The sequence below is a fragment of the Cannabis sativa genome, chromosome 8, assembly GCF_029168945.1.
Source record: "Cannabis sativa cultivar Pink pepper isolate KNU-18-1 chromosome 8, ASM2916894v1, whole genome shotgun sequence".
NCBI classification, from domain to species: Eukaryota; Viridiplantae; Streptophyta; class Magnoliopsida; order Rosales; family Cannabaceae; genus Cannabis; species Cannabis sativa.
The window spans coordinates 26,634,502-26,651,735 of record NC_083608.1 but is presented as its reverse complement, the minus strand read 5'-3'; the positions used below and the strand labels follow the sequence as shown (position 1 = coordinate 26,651,735).

Genomic DNA, 17,234 nt, shown 5'->3' with positions numbered 1-17,234 from the left:
ATGCCAAAAGTACATTTTTGGGATTAAGTTTCATCCCATACCTCTGGACTACCTCAAAGCTAGGGGAGAGATCTCTGTTAGTGAGCTCAATGGTCGTGAAAGCATTTTTAAATAACAGGTTCACGGAGCTTCCTTTATCTACAAATATCTTGGCTACGACCTTATTTGCAATGGGAGTCTCGATGACCAGGGGGTCATGATGTGGAAAGTGCACTGACCTTGCATCTTCCTTAGTGAAGGTAATGGGTTGATCTAAGAGCCTGGGCCTTTGATTCAGAAGTTGAGTAACTTCCCATATTTCTTTATCATGCTTTAGGGCCCCAGCATAACACTTTAGCTCATTTCTAGTGGTTCCTCCAATATGAGGACATTCAGAGATCATAGCGACCCTCCTATTAGTCCGAGGTGGCAGTCTGGGTGCCTGCTGATGGGGCATCCCTTTGGGAGGTACCTGACCTTCTAGCGCTATCGCGGTTCCTCCCTGAGGCACTGAGACTCTAGTTTAAGCTGGATTCAAGTGGGGTAACCTATTTTCGATCCACTCATACAAGTGGCCCAATCGGATTAAACTTTTAATTTCATCTTTTAAACTTTTGCATTCGTTTGTGGTATGACCAATATCGGTGTGATAGTTACACCTTTTACTGGGGTCCCTCCAAGATCTGTCCCTATACAAAGGAGGAGGTTTCCAATAATGCGTATTTTGTCGAAGAAAAATAAACACGTTCTTGAGAGTCTATTAGCTCAGTGTACTGTGTGTATTGGGGCGTATACCCTCTCATTTGTCTCTTTTCCTCACATCACATACTACCTTTAGAAGACCTCTTACTCTGGGAACTTTGTGGCACTCCTGCCATGCTTGTGGCTGGTGCAGATTGAGTTGGGAGTTGCGCACTTACTCCAGGGGGATTGCTTATGGGGGCCCCCAAGTGTGACAGTGCAGGGGCCAGAGTAAGATTCTGATTGTATCCCGGAGTTGCAGAGAACTGTATTATGCTTATTTGGGGGGCAACATCGAGTACGGCTTCAGGAAGTTGTGCTCATGTTGCATATTCTGACACTCCCGTCAGGTAGTACCCTCCGTAAGCCACTATTTGTGCCTTCTCCAAGTTGATGTACTTCTAGACCATCTTCTAAAAGTCGTAGAGGCTAGCAGCACCTTCCTGTTGCAGTTCATTCCAAAAAGAGGTTCTAGTTCGGATCCCAGCTTGAAGTAAAGCTAACTGTTGTCCTTCGTCAACCTTTTTGGTTTCAAAGCCTCTTCTTTGAACCTTTTTATGAAATTTGTCAAGGTCTTTGTTGGTAGCTGTTTTATGTTGGTCAAGGCGCTTACTTCGAGGTTAATCTTCCTCGCTGCCACAAACTGCCTCCAAAAACTGACGTGTAGCTTATTCCAACAATCTAGAGATCTGGGTTCTTTCTTTTTGAACCATTTCTCGACAGATCCACCCAACATCAGTGGAAAACATAAACACTTTGCATCGTTACAGACTCTCATGACAGTCATTACTCTGTTGAATCGAGATAGATGGTCGTTGGGGTTCGAGTCCCCTGTGTACATTGACATTTCGGGCATCTTGAAATTTTAAAGAGCTCCACCTCCAGGATGTTCCTAGCGCAAGGATCTCGGTCCTCACAGTCAGACTCCGATTCATCTCCCTATTGTCTTCGCGAAACCCTAGCGATGTCTTTGCGTAGGATTGCCAACTCGACCAAGATCCCCCGTTTAGGGTGCCTTCCGACACCGGTATTGCCAGTTTCTTCTTTTCCAAGTGCTTTCTTAAGTCACCATGCTTATCATTAAGCTTTTGTCTTAAGTCGGCAAGGGGATGCTTCTGTCTTTTTCTCCCTCTTTCCCCGGGCTCTTGATGCACTGACACGCTCTTTCGGTCTTTTGTGGAGCTTTCCCTTTTGGGAAATCAAAGCGGACCTTTCACTGATATTGGGCTTTTCTGTTCTTTTCGGGGGATGAGGTAGGATTTCTCTTAGGGTTCGCTTCAGAGGGATTTTGTATGGGACTTGGCTCTCTATTCTTTGGCCTTTGGGTACTTGGTGAGTACTCTTCCTGTGTTTCCTCTGGTCCTGGAGGCACAGCCTTGGGATGCACGTGGATTCCAGTTATTTCCATAGCCTTTTCCATGGCGACCGTTATCTCTTGCATCCTTATGTTTTGCTCCTTTTGTGCGGCCAGTTCGGCCTCATGATCAGCTGCTTTCTACCTTAGGGCCAGTAACTCGGTGTAGCTACCATCATCAAAAGCATAATACCTTCTGGGTTTTCTTAGCATTCCTCGTGAGGCTGCTCCTTCGTCCTCTGGGTTCTGAGGATCTTGACAGGGACAAGGTTGGTGTGTGTGGTTTCGAGTTTCTACCATCGTACCTTAGATTTTCTGTTGTCGTCTTTTGGACAATGCATCCCACAACACTCAATGAAAGTACCAAAATATTGACCAAGGTTTTCAGCAACTGAATGAATAATGTAATAGTGAGAGCTTAGGAATAATTAATGCATGTAATTTTTATGTGGTTCGGGCATTAATGAGTCGTAGTTCACGAGTCTTTGTTAATAATGAGAGAGTATTTCTTACAGAGAATGTTTCTGTGTCTTTTTTCTGATCCCCTCACTAATTCTTGTGAGGGGGTATTTATAGCGACTGGTGGGAAGAAGAAAAGGGGTAACTTGTCTTTAAGTGCCAACTATGGGCATGCACATGTTCCCAGAAAGTACAAAATAGAACATGCATTACCTACGTAGTAGGCTGCTTAGGTATTAGGTGAGATTAGCCTTCATCCCTTCTTGATTGATGTGATTCTTCGTAATGGAGTCGTCACTTGCTTCCTTGATTATTGTGTAATCACCCTAAATAAGGTTTATGACGTCTAACATTAAATGTGAAGTGACTATTCAACTCCAGCCTTACTGGCCCAGAGAAGCCCATCCGTGCTTTAACTTCGGAAGAAGAAGATGGGCCTTTTTGCTCATGTTTGGGAGCTATCCCTTTGAATCATACTTATTATTTCTTAAGGTGGTTTTGTTAAATTTACAACTCATCTTTGGGTGACGTGCCCATGTCAGCCACATGTTACACTTAACTGCTGCCACATATATTGAGAGAAAAGAGGAGCAACAAGTATGAGGCCTTACAACGACAATGCAAGCGGCAAATTAGCAAACTCAGTATATGAAGCAACAATATGAAATACAATAACTCTACCTAGAGTGATTCTAAGATCAGTTGGAGTATCTCTCAAGGGTTGTTCCTAGTTTCAACTTGCCTGCTATGAATCCAATTCCACCATTCTCCGCTTCTCCTGGTGATGGATCATCATTACGTCATCCCCCGATTTAGAATAACAACGATGATGACATTACCCGTCTGTAGAACCATATATATTTTATAATTAACTTTTGAGCTTGACTTTTTTTCCCAAACATCTTTTAATATTTTACTTTATTACTTTTGTTTAGTTCCTAACTTTAGAACTAAAAGATATTTTAATAGTAGCTTGATCCAGATACTATTTAATTATAATTATGAATACCACTTTTCATTTAATTATGTTCTTTAAAAATATAAGTTATTATTTAAAATTAATTATAACTTGTACCCGCGTAACGTAATTTGGCAAGTAAGAGTTTTGCCGGTATAACTTTTACCAGCGTAACATAATTTGCATCGGCATAACCGTTACCTGCCAAATTACATTACTCGGATACAAGTTATGTCAGCACAAATTTGCAAACACCTTTGCCCACCAAATAAAAAAGCCTGCCAACTTTCACATGTGCATTATAGTGCTAACAAAACTTTTCAATAAAAATTTAGCCTACATTTAATACTAGGCGAAGGAAAGTGTCAGTGTAAAGTTACTCTGTCGATGCATTTACCAATTGCACTAGAAAAAATTATTTTACCGACCACGTAATTTTAGTAGGAATTGCCCCGGCACATACACTCTAATTTTATCAGCGTAAATTTACACTGGAAAAATCCTTCTTTATTTTAGTGGATGCAAACATTATACATCTGATACAAGTTTACTTTACTAATGTCCTTAAAAAGACATTCCACATGCCTAAGTGTAAGTAAACCATATCGTAGATTATCGTATCAATGAAAATTCAGTACACTGATAAATCTCAGTAATAAATAAGTTTGAAACATATAATCACAATAATTTTCTGCTATGATGTCCTCACTATAATTATAAATAATTATATGTTCAGAATTTATATATTAAACATATAATTATGAAAAGAGACAAGTGAACAAAGTATATGAAAAGGTCAAAATATAATTTAATTTTTTATTGGTAATAACTATATAGAAATTGAGTTTTATTTAGTGAAATCTTAACAATTTGCCTTAAAAAAATATAGAAAAACTGATGCATGGTATATTCTACAAGCATGAGGTAAAATAAATAAAGTGAGATTTTGATAAAGTATTTTAGAAGGTAAGAAGTGAAACTCTTGTAAGTGCTTTAAGAATTGATCCACTCAATGCATAGACTTTATTCTATCCTTCCTCTTGCAACTAAACAAAAACAAAGTGTAAGGGTTACACTACTACAAAAACACTCTTTAGAGGCAAATTTTAAGGCCTTTTAGCGTCAATTTTCGCGAAATTTCCTACTGACGTTGATCTGGGCGATACTGTAGGGTTGAAAACAACCTATAGTAAAGGATACCCTATGGCATCAGTTATTTTATAGTAACTGATGCCATAGGGTACATATGGCGTCGATTCATAGTGCATAACTGACGCCATATGCCCCCATAACCGACGTCATATACTCCTTAACAACCGACGCCAAATCTGTAATAATTATTTTTTTTTTCTGTTAATTAAATTATATTTATTAATTTATATATTATATTATTTAATTTAAAGTTAAATTAAATATTTATTTTTTAAAATGGTAAATTAAATATTTATTTTTTAAAATGGTAAATTAAATATTATTTGAATTAATTTTATGATTAGCCAATATACCTAATTTTATTTCATAGAAGCAATTAAATAAATTACAATTAAATATTACACAAATATTATAAAATTAGTCCAAGTATTAACAAGTTAATAAATCTAACTACAAGTTAACCTAAAAAAATAAGCTAGGGAAGAAAAATTCTTAGGCCTTTCAACATCAATCATCCAAGCCTTCGTGAATCACCACTGTCGTTGTATTGGTAATAATTCAGTTTTTAGATTGTATTGTTGTTTATCTCCAAACTGTAAAAAAAATAAAAATTTATATTAGTTTATATATATTATTATTTGTAATTATTATAAATACTATAATCAATAATGAAAACTTACAACTTTTTGATCTTGTATGTAACGGTTGGAGTTTGCACGTGCGACGATATTTGATACTTCCCTAACATATCTGCAATTAGGTATTTAGGCTAATGAAGGAACATATTTGATACTTCCCTAACATATCTACACCCTTGAGATTGGGATTCCAACATCCTCTTGTAGCATTTTCGAAATTCGAACCTAGGCATGTGAATCATCGTAGTCTTTATAGTGAACTTTGATTGGACCCTCATGCTCGTACAAATACGCTTGGGCTACAATATTGTCGATACTGTTAGAGCAGAGATATACTTGTTGATCAAGGGCCCTCTAGTCATCGAAATTGTATAGGAGAGGTGGCTCGTTGAGGGAAACAAACTCCTCAGGATAAATTTTTGGTCAACCCTCATCCTCACGAGCGTATTGTTGTGGAACGTACGCCTGATCAGCCACCTCTCCTTCTTCCTCTTATTGGGCAGTGTTTTTCTTCTGTTTAAGGGATTTGATTTCGGCTTTTAATTTATCAATCTCTTTCTGTTGCCAAGCCACAACATCAAAAACTTCCCTTTTCTTCCTGCCAAACAGTTTAGATGCACTGGTCAGGAACCTGCAAATCATGACATAAAATAAGTAATAATTTTTTATATAACTAAGAAAACAACATTCCTCAAGTACTAGCATACACAGCAGCCCTGACACGTCCAGGATGCTTTGGTGTCCCGAGCGCCTGCGTCAGGATATCGTTTTGGCCATGAATCTGAATTTGTCCCTGAGTAAGTTGCTCCTCTAATTGAGCATTATATATACTAACTCATTAGTAGTACTCAATTAAGGATTAATATATACTTACTATCTTTTCGGCAATTTTCTTGTCGTAATCAATGACAAGTTTTGTTCTCTTGGTCCGAGATTTGATCCAAACATGGTGGCGTGGGAGATCTTGAACGACGAGGTCCTTTTTCTACATTATTTTATAACAATTAAATGAGTACAATTACATTTTAAAGCACATTATTAGAAATCATTAATTACTTACCACATCTTCCCTTACGTTCACCATTCCACTCCGACCACTTTGATGTCTGGATTGCATTTTTGCTGAACGTTCCCTTTGCACCTTACTCAATTCCTACAATGCCCAAAAAAATACATTAGATATATGTACTTGTATTTAAGAATTTATCTTACTACAAATATAATTAGTGTACCTGAAATTTAGGACTTAGTCGACTTTCAACAAATTCCAATCAATCAGTAAAGTCAATTTCTGGATGCTTTTCAGGGACTTGTGCTAGTCGTTGTACATCCTTTTCTTCTAATGCGGGCATTATAACATCTTTTGTCATTCTAATCTTGAAGTCTTTCATTAACTTTCCAGCAAGGATCATACAATCATGTTTGAAATCATCCGGCACTATAAAACTCGTCTAGTTTGAAGGAAAACAAACACGATTAGAGTTAACATCTGAATTAATCAAAAACAAATCAAAATTCTCACAAATAACCGCTTACTTGTATATCTTTCCAAACTTTATTTTTTAGTGTAGGGTTGACGTCTTTCTAATTTTTATAGAGCAACCCTATCGTCTGACGGCATCTAACTCCTAAAGTCGATACCATCTTGGAGTAGTTTTTGCCACAGTATTATCCTTTGTCATTCACTTTGAGTGCCACACTTTTCCCTTAGTCCATCAGCTTGAATATTTCATTCATTTGAGTAGCTCCTCGTGTAGGTATCGGCCTAGGGCACTCTGCTTCTGGGTCTGAATCTGATCCTAAACCTGAGTTAGCCATATCTACACCATTAATAAAAAAAATTTAAAGTTAGCTATATAACAAGTAATCTATACAAAATATTAAATACATAAACAAACATTATCTATTCAGCATAAACAAACATTATGTATTCAACATAAACAAATAAAATATAAAGTAAGCTATATATCAAGTTACCAATTAGATACGTTTTCTTTTCTATTTTTTTATTTATATTTGCTTGAATCATAATTAACCCATATTCCCTCATTGATATCGTTTCTAATGTATTCAATATCGTCTTCCTCAAGGTTACGATCAATTCCCATAACTTGTTCATGAATTGATTGTCCAATAATGAAGCCATCATAACATAAATCAGCATTCTCCTCAGCCTCTTCATTCTCTAAGAACCTCCTCTCTAGTGTCGATAAAACAACAAACCATTTATCATTAGCCGGATCAAAAATGTAAAAAACTTGAACTGCTTGGTTAGCCATGATGAATGGATCATTCTTGCTTCCTCTCTTACTTAAATCAACCAAAGTAAAACCAAGCTCATCAATTTTCACTCTAACATTATCGTCAACCCAAGAACATTTAAAATGTAGAATTCGAAACGCAAATAATTGAGCTCCCATATTTCTTCAATAACCCCATAATATGTCATAGTACCTTAAACATGGTTTCCATCTTTTGCACTTGCAAAATGTATAGTTTCTGGAACGATACGTATGCCACTATTTTGAACCTATCGAGCATCATCTCTTGACTTTGTATGGAAACGTTTACCCCTTACAATGTACACTTTATGTGTTGCTACCGCAAAAGTTAGTCCAAGGGTAATACGACTCAACACATCAGATACTCCATGAAAGTTTGTTCAACTTTGCTATAGTATTTCTTAACCACCCAATGAAAGTTTAACGATGCTAGTCTGCAACCCACTTTTGTTTATTTTTATGATTTTTTGGAACCATTGATTGTAACAGCTCCATATGGTCACTATAAAACAATTAAGGTAAATCAAGTGATTGTTCATCGTGACTTGAGTAATATTAATCAAAGGAAAAGCCACTTACGTTATATATGGCTGAACCTCTACATTATTGTTCATCACAGCTAATTGAGCTTGATTAAGTTCAAACTTGGACACTGTCACCATTGTCCATTTCCCCCTTAATCCTCTATCAACCTCATTTGGGTCAGTTCTTAGTTTGCTAATTCCTATTGCCTCAACTTCGGTCATGTACTCTGAACAAAATTCCACAACCTCTTCAGATATGTAGCACCAACCATAGATGCTTCTGGTCGATAGTGGTTACGCACATAACTTTAAGTACCTTCATATTTCTTTCAAATAAATACATCCATCTTGCCCCCAAACTGGCCCACACAACCTTGCTTCTCTCACTAGATAAACCATTAATTGTATCATGATGTCGAAAAAAGATGGCGGAAAAAAATTTCCAGGTTGCACAATATTTTTACTACATGTTCATGCAATGCACCTAACTTATCCAGTTCTAATTCTTTCCCGCACAACTTATTAAAGAAAATGTAAACATGTGTCAAACACTCTCGAATATTTTTCGGCAAGACTGATCTAACAGCAATTGGAAGCAGATGTGCATTAATGCATGGCAATCATGTGATTTCAGACCCATTAGTTTCAATTCAACCTCATTTACCAAGTTTTTGATGTTAGACGAGTAACCATCAGGTACTTTCATATTTGCAAATGATTTGCAAACTATTTGTTTTTCCTTTTTGGACAAAGTGAAACAAGCAGGAGGCAAATATAATCGTTCACCTTTCTTCTCAGGTGCCAGAGATTTCCGTATACCCATTTCAACGAGATCTAAATAACTATTTAAACCATCCTTAGTTTTGTCGGATCAAGTAAGGTACCGATAATACTCTCACACACATTTTTTTTCAATATGCATGAAATCCAAACAATGTCGAACAAGTAAACTTTTCTAATATGAAAGACGAAAAAAGATTGACTTTCTTTGAAAACAACCATTTGTTGTTTTATTTTTTTGCTTCTTTCCATACTTTAAATCTACAAGCTCTACTTGTTGGAGAATTTGTTCCCCTAATAGTGGCAAAGGAGTCATATCTCCCTCTTCAGTACCATCAAAGGCTTTCTTTTTCTGTCTATTAGGATGATTTGTAGGCAAGTACCGGCTGTGACTCATATAACACATCTTGTGTCCATTTGCCAAGTGACGAGCCCATGTGTTAGTGCAATAAATCAGACGACCTTAGTAACCTTTTGTGCTTAAGCTTGATAAATTACTATAAGTTGGAAAATCACTGACAGCCCACAATAATACTGGTTTCAGATTAAAGAATTTTTTTAAAACCATCATAGGCCTGAACACCATTCTCATACAATTCTTTTAAATTGTCAATTAATGGTTCCAAATATACATCGATATTATGTCCGGGTTGTTGCGAGCCTGATATCATTAAAGAAAGCATATTAAATTTCCTCTTCATCACCAGGGAGGAAGATTGTACATAACAAGAAAGATATGTCATGAACTATGACGACTACTTAGAGATCTATGTGGATTTACTCCATCCATAGACACGAATGTGTCTTGGTTCAGATTTGAATTCAGGATTTATGTAGTTTATTTTTTTTCCAAGCTTGGGAATCTACAGGATGTCTGAGTTTTCATCTTTAACTCTCTTGGTCTCATTCCAAATCAAATTTTCAGAATGTTCTGCACTACGATATAATCGTTTCAGTCGCAGAATCAAAGGCATGTACCACATCACTTTTTGGGGGATAAGTTTCCTATTCTCCTTACTCTTGTTTACTTTATGGCGGGATAAACCACAAGTCAGGCAATAATTCATGTCTGCATATTCCCTTCCATGTAAAATACAATTGTTCGGACATGCATGAATTTTTCATACTTCAATCCTATGGAATTTAAAGTTTTTTTCACTTCATTTGTAGATTCCGGGAAGCAGTTGTCAAATGGTAAGATATCTTCAAAAGTAGCTAAAAATTGAGTAAAATATTTATCGCTCACTCCATTTTCTGTCTTGATGTTGTAAAATTTTATCATGGTAATCTTAGTTTTTTACAACCATCAAACAGGGGTTTATCAGCATCACTTAGAAAATTATCAAATTTTTCAGGATCATTAAGAAATTTCTCATGTGCTTCGTTAACCAAGTCCAATGGATGACATCGAAATCATTACCCTTGATATCATCTACCCCCTGCGTTCCTAATGGATATGGATCATCGGTTAAATGTTCGCCATGTCAATACCAAGTAGTATATCATCTACCCCCTGCTTTCCTAATGGATATGCATCCATGATTTATCCATAACAAATAACTTAACCAAAAAAAAATCAGTATTTAGTAATCAATTATAACTAGTTATTACTTACACAATGTAACTAATTAGGTTTCTCACAATTAATTTATATTAATTTATATATTACTAATTAAAATTCTTCTTTTAGTTCGGTTCATGATATTAAGTTATATAAGTTGTAATAAACTAATTACTAGGGTAGTGTTTAGTTGATTGGAATGGATCTGGTAATGGAATGATTTTTCCTAAAGTAAATCCATTCATTTATTTGGTTTGTCATTTATAATTGATAAGTTTATATAAATGTGTATATAATTATTTATGTTATGTCACCTAATTTATTATAACTAGGTTGTAATTAACTAGTTATTTGTGTTATGTCAATGTTTATGTTTTTTTAGTAAAATTTATCCTAATTCTATCAAAATTTATGCAGCATAACGGATCTAATTGGACGTCGCCAAAAATTTTAAAAATACCTAAAGTAACAAACAAAACAAATTAAACAATACAGAACAAACAAAATAACATTAACAATACAAAATTTATCCACCCATCTGATCGCAGTACATGTATTCGCAGAACCTACTTCACTACAAATGAATATTTAAGATATTCAAACTCAACTAACATGCATTGATAATTAATTATATAATAAGAAAAAGTTAGTGAATGTATATACCTATAGCAAACTCAAATGCGATCAACACAAAATTATGTCGAACCTCAAAAATTAACTCACACCTTACAATATAAGGAAATACAACGAAATTACAAGTTTAATTATTTAATTACTTACTAGTTATAAAAAATAGTAACAAGTTACTAGTTACTAAATTATACATGCATATATAATCAATTATATCTCACACAAACACAATTTTAAAAATTTTATTTCTAAATTAATTAAATCCCTCCTATCTCATTCTCATTCACAATAAATATATATATACATACATATATATATTACTTAGAATATATACAATACAATTACAAATTGTATTTATATAAATAATATATACACAATACATATGCACACAATATACACACACATATTCAATAAAATAGAAAAACACATATATATACTAGGGTGTATACATATTTGGTACCCTATGTTTTATTTAAATACAAGTTTGGTACCTTGTATTTTCAATAATATTTATTTGGTACCCTGTATTTTAAAAACATACATATTTGGTACCCTAAACTCAAAATTTTTTGATAAAATTTTATCAATATAATTAAATTATCTTCAATTTTACAAATTCTAGATTCAAAATTAATTATTTAATTAGATATAATTGAGAACCGTTTGGTCAAATTAATAAAATTCTATTGATTAAATTTTATTTTAGGGTACCAAATATGTATTTATTTCAAAATATAAGGTACTAAATAAGTATTATTGAAAACACAAGGTACCAAATGTGTTTTAAGAGAAAAGATAGGGTACTAAATGAGTATATTCCCTATATACTATATATTAAGGTTTAAATTTTTACTTTATAAGCGCAATATAGTGACCAATTCCGCAAAAAATCCGGGCACTACGCACATACAACACAACAATGTTACTAATATGAAAAAACCCAAAAAATAATTTACAAAAATAAAAAATAAAGCAATGTACATTATAAAAATGAATAGAAACTATATTTATACCTTAATGGATGTTGAGATTCAACGTTTTCTCAACAAATATTGGTGGCCGGAGTTATACCCACCACTATTTTCTATAGGTTCGGTTGACACTGAAATAGGAAAAAAATCAAAACTTTTTCGGTGTATGGGCTTAAGTATCGAAAATAGAAGATTTTAGAAAAATGGGCTCAAATGGTGGAAAAATGGGGGAGAACGTGGCTGGAGAAGTGGTGGTTGGCGAAGGGTGGGGAGGGTTTCTGGTGGCTGTGGTCTGGGGTCGTTTGTGAGGAAGAAGAGGTGGAGAAGATGAAGGGTTATTTATATAACCCTATATCGTCTGTTATTAATTAGGAAATAACCGACGACATAGGATACACGTGTCAAATTTCATGTGTACCCTATGCCGTCGGTTATTTTCTAATAACCGACGGCATAGGCTTCTCAAAATAAACTCCCCATTGTCAAATTTCCTACCGACTCTAAATGGTATTATCCAATTCTATACCTACTGTTTTTATAAAAAAAAAAAATCGCCTCTAAAGATTAATTTTCAATATATAGGCGAGCATTTTTACACCTTTTAGCTTCCTTATTATGAAACTTGTTGAAAAAGCAGTCTCTAAAGGGTTATTTTGTAGTAGTGTTAGCTAAATTAATAAAGAATTATTCGTGAATTTTTTTTATATAGATATAGGCTTGGTTCTCGATATAGACGAGTTAGACTTGTGTTTGGGCTGACTTAATTTAGGAGCCAAAAAAAAAATTCTTTTTAAAAATAAATATATTTTTTTTACTGATTTCATATTTTTTTTTCTAAATAAAAATTTAAAATTAATTTTTTTTATTGGCTAAATATCATTAGTGACATCTTGAATATATGGAACTAAGTCTAGTATACTGTACTGCAGTGCATGAATGTGAATAAAATAAATAATGAAAATTTGACAAGGGAAAGTCTTTGACTTTGTGTTTATTTTTTTTTAATTATTATTATTATTATTTTAAAGAAAAGAAAGAAATGGAACTGGCTAGATATATAGCTATGTAGGTTTTTTTTTTTATTTATTTATTATTTTTTTTATATACATAGCTATGTATAATGTATAGCTTTATTATCAATCACTTCGTGATTTATTAATTTTAGTGGGACTATGTGGTCTGAAAGAAAGACGTGTCCACTCAGGATTGAGGCGCATGTTCCGTGGACGTCCTCAATAACAGGGACTGTGACTTTTGAGACTACTACTACTACTTCAACTCTCAACTAATGACCTACCTACCTAATCTCCAAATTCTTTGGTCTCCCTTCTTATACGTCCTTTTAAAACTCTTCCTATTATTCATCCCATTCCCAACTAGTTTGATCACTATTAAAGGATCCTCAGATTACTCGGTCTCGGATGATGAACAATTTTCATTTTAAAATGATATGTATTTTTCTATATTTTTTTTTAGAATAATATGTATTTTTCTATATGTTTCATATTATTGCAAGACTAATTTATAGTTATAATATGAAAAAAAAAAAACTATTTTTGTTGAATCTTTAGTAATGGTGCAATTAATTAAGCTACATTTCAATGTAATGTGATATATTGGAGTGCTCCATGTGAAGTTGGACGAATGTGATGTGGCAAAAGAGAAGATGTTATTGGGAGGCAGCCCGAAGCTAGGTCCATAAAAATAAGTTGACTCCACTACATAGCTATGTCCCTCTTTATTTCAACAATAAAGTCTTTGCCACTTATTTTTAAAGGGATATTTACAAAGTGGTTTGCACTTATTATATTTTTAAATTACACAAGCTGAAATTGGATCTCAAAACTCCACTAACTCCCTACGCCTAGCTACTTGAGCAAGCCTCAAGTAGTTATAGTGGTTTGCACTTGACACTAAATAATTTTTCATCCATATAAATATTGTAGGGGCACCAATCATAAATATTGAGTATGTATATTGCATGTTTAAAATAAATAAAATATATTAAAAGATAGAATATAAAAAAATAATAATAAAAAACTGATGTATGACGTAGTGTAAAAAAAATTGCTCTAAAATAGAGAAATTGTAAGACTGCAAACAATTGCACTTGAATATAATTGTATGGATACACATTATCGGTTCAACTGTTTCGCGTCATAATATGTCCCCAGTTATATAGCTACTGGCTAGGGGTTATTAATCCATATCAGTGAATACATTATTTGATTTGATGAAGTTGTTTTTTTTTTATTTGATGCGATTTGATGAATTGTTAGATAAAGGATAATTGGTCATTTAATAATAACAAGGACTAGATATGAAGTATGGTGGCTGTGGAGAGATAAGTGATCAACTTTAATCATAATTGCATGGCGTGTTTTTTATATAAGTGAGGGAGTGTTTTTTTTTACATTGTATAACATGTTAAAAATTGATACAAATTTATATTTTAGTATTAAATATAGTATAAAGTAAAAAAATAACCATAAAAATATTAGGTTTAATAATTAAGAAATTAAATATAAGTATTATTGGTAGAGGTTCAAAAAGTAAAATGTAAATACTAAAGTAAAACATGATTTTATTAAGATTAGAACTCATTTACTATTATACCAAAGCTTTCATATATACCACTTTTATTTATAAATATATATTGTAAGTAACTAAAATGCATATATATTTCTTTTTCCTATTTTTTTCAGGGGCGCCCGCCTCACCTCTACATGGGTCCGCTCCTTGTATCAGCTTATTCGTGAATATGATCGATTAAGGTCAAATTATGAGGCGATCGACTTTCTCATCGATCACACTAAATTAAGTCATGTTTTTTTGTTGCGTTTTTATACTAATTTAATAAACTATCAACAAATATTATTATATACATACGCAATTCAACTATAATGTGAGTAGGGAAAACAACCCACTACCCACCCATGGCCAAAGCTGTATGAAAACTAGACTATGCTTTACTTTTTCAGGAATATGGTCTGCTAAAGATGTATCATCAAAAACAAAACAAAAATAAATAAACAAATAAAAAGCCAGCAGACGACTAAGAACGTTGAATTCATAAAATTATTGATAAAATTGCAACCCCACGTCCGTAGATCTATCTATCTATCTATGTAATATGGCCTGATTCTCACACACACGTGAAAGACATCTGGCAGTTTCCCACATTGTCCACTTGGCACTACATGATGGGTTGATTTTTCGTCGTTAATTTTGTATCATTATTGGTGCTATGTGATACACAAAGTTCTCCTATATAAGGAAACCAAACCCCACTAAATTGTTTGGCAAAGCAAAAGCAAATTAAGACAAACCCACATATCACACAATTCACAACTCAAAACTCACAAGTTATTATATATTACTCCATTCCTTTGTTTCTGAGAACCATTAGAGAAAAGAATGGGTGCCGTTGTGTTAAACCAGAGTGTACACATAAATCCCAGCAAAGGGCCTCAAAAATTAATTAACAACGATGTGATCGAAGAAATTGGAGGGCTTATTAGAGTGTACAAAGACGGAAAAGTCGAAAGACCAGAGGTAGTGCCATGTGTCACTGCTTCATTGGCTGATCACGATCAACTGGGATCAGCAACAGTGATTTCTACGGACGTGGTCATTGACAAGTCCACCAATGTTTGGGCTCGTTTTTATGTTCCAATTTTGGCTCAGAAAGACAAAATCCCATTGATTGTTTACTTTCACGGAGGTGGATTTTGCGTCGGCTCGGCTGCTTGGAGCTGCTACCACGATTTCTTATCCAAATTATCAGCCCAACTCAGCTGCCTAATCATGTCCGTAAACTACCGTTTAGCTCCAGAAAACCCTCTTCCAGCTGCTTACGAAGATGGGTTCAAAGCTCTCTCGTGGCTGAAACGACAAGCCGTAGCAAGAAACGACAGCGTTTTAGCCAGATGTGACTTCTCAAAAATTTTCCTTGTTGGGGACAGTGCCGGCGCCAACATAGCCTACAATTTAACCACTCGGCTAATTAACTCCGCCGAAGCCAAGAGACTCAAGCCTTTGAGGTTTAAAGGCAGTGTCTTAGTCCAGCCATTCTTCGGAGGCGAGTCGAGGACAGAGTCAGAGAAATTCTCGGCGGCGGCGGGGCGGCGGTCGGCTCTGAGCTTGGCGGCTTCGGATACGTATTGGAGATTGGCTCTGCCTGGTGGGGCCACTAGGGATCACCCTTGGTGCAACCCTTTGGGGAAAGGGTCGGTGATTGAGAAAGCATGTAATGATGATGATGAGGTTTTGGGTATGATGGTGTGTGTTTCAGAGGATGATATATTGAAAGATAGGAATCTGGAATTTTGTGGGGCTTTGGGGAAGAAGATGAAGGTTGATTATGTGGTGTACGGAGGAGTTGGTCATGCTTTTCAGATTCTCAACAAATCTCAGCTCTCACAGATTCGAACTCAAGAAATGATGACTCATATTAAAGCTTTCATTAACAAATATTAATTAATTAATTATTATTATTTTAAACAAATTTATTATTATTATTATTATTGTTGTTGCATATATATATATATAAAGAATATCATTAATTAGCAGCTAGAATATGTCCCGGCTGCACTTCTGTAGATAACAAGAAGATGCCAATTTGTTGTGTATATGTTGTGCTTTAGAGATAAATTTATTGACATTATTGTATATAAAATGACATGTACGTACCCTGATTTTATGTTTGGTTAATGAAATTACTAGTAAATTGAGGAAAAATTTTATTGTTGTTTTTAATTAATCAAATAAATACATAGCGGAAAAATGTCCAACTGTTAGATTTACTTCTATATATATTTAAGGGTGTCTACACATTTGGTATCCTGTGTTTTATCTAAATATAAGTTTGGTACTTGTATTTTTAATAATGCTTATTTGGTACCCTGTATTTTAAAATTATACTTATTTGGTACTCTAAATTCAAATTTTTTTAATAAAATTTAATCAATACTATCAATAGTCTAAAATTTTATGAATTCTAAATTCTAATTTATTTATTTGATTACATATAACTGAGAATTGTTTGGTTGAATTAATAAAATTGTATTGATTAAATTTTATTTTAAGGTACCAAATATGTACAATTTAAAAATATGAAGTACCAATTAAGTATTATTAAAAACATAGGGTAGCAAATATATTTTTCATAAAAACACAAGGTACTAAATGAGTATATTCCCTATC

The 17,234-nt window shown here is 34.1% G+C and overlaps 1 protein-coding gene across 1 annotated transcript; it reads left to right on the top strand.

Moving 5' to 3' along the window:
- The first annotated feature begins 15,319 nt into the window (after nucleotides 1-15,319).
- On the top strand, nucleotides 15,320-16,769 carry LOC115701544 (probable carboxylesterase 6). Its single transcript, XM_030629359.2, has one exon. The coding sequence runs from the start codon at nucleotides 15,447-15,449 to the stop codon at nucleotides 16,506-16,508; it is 1,062 nt and encodes a 353-aa protein (XP_030485219.2). The 5' UTR covers nucleotides 15,320-15,446; the 3' UTR covers nucleotides 16,509-16,769.
- Nucleotides 16,770-17,234: the final 465 nt, after the last annotated feature.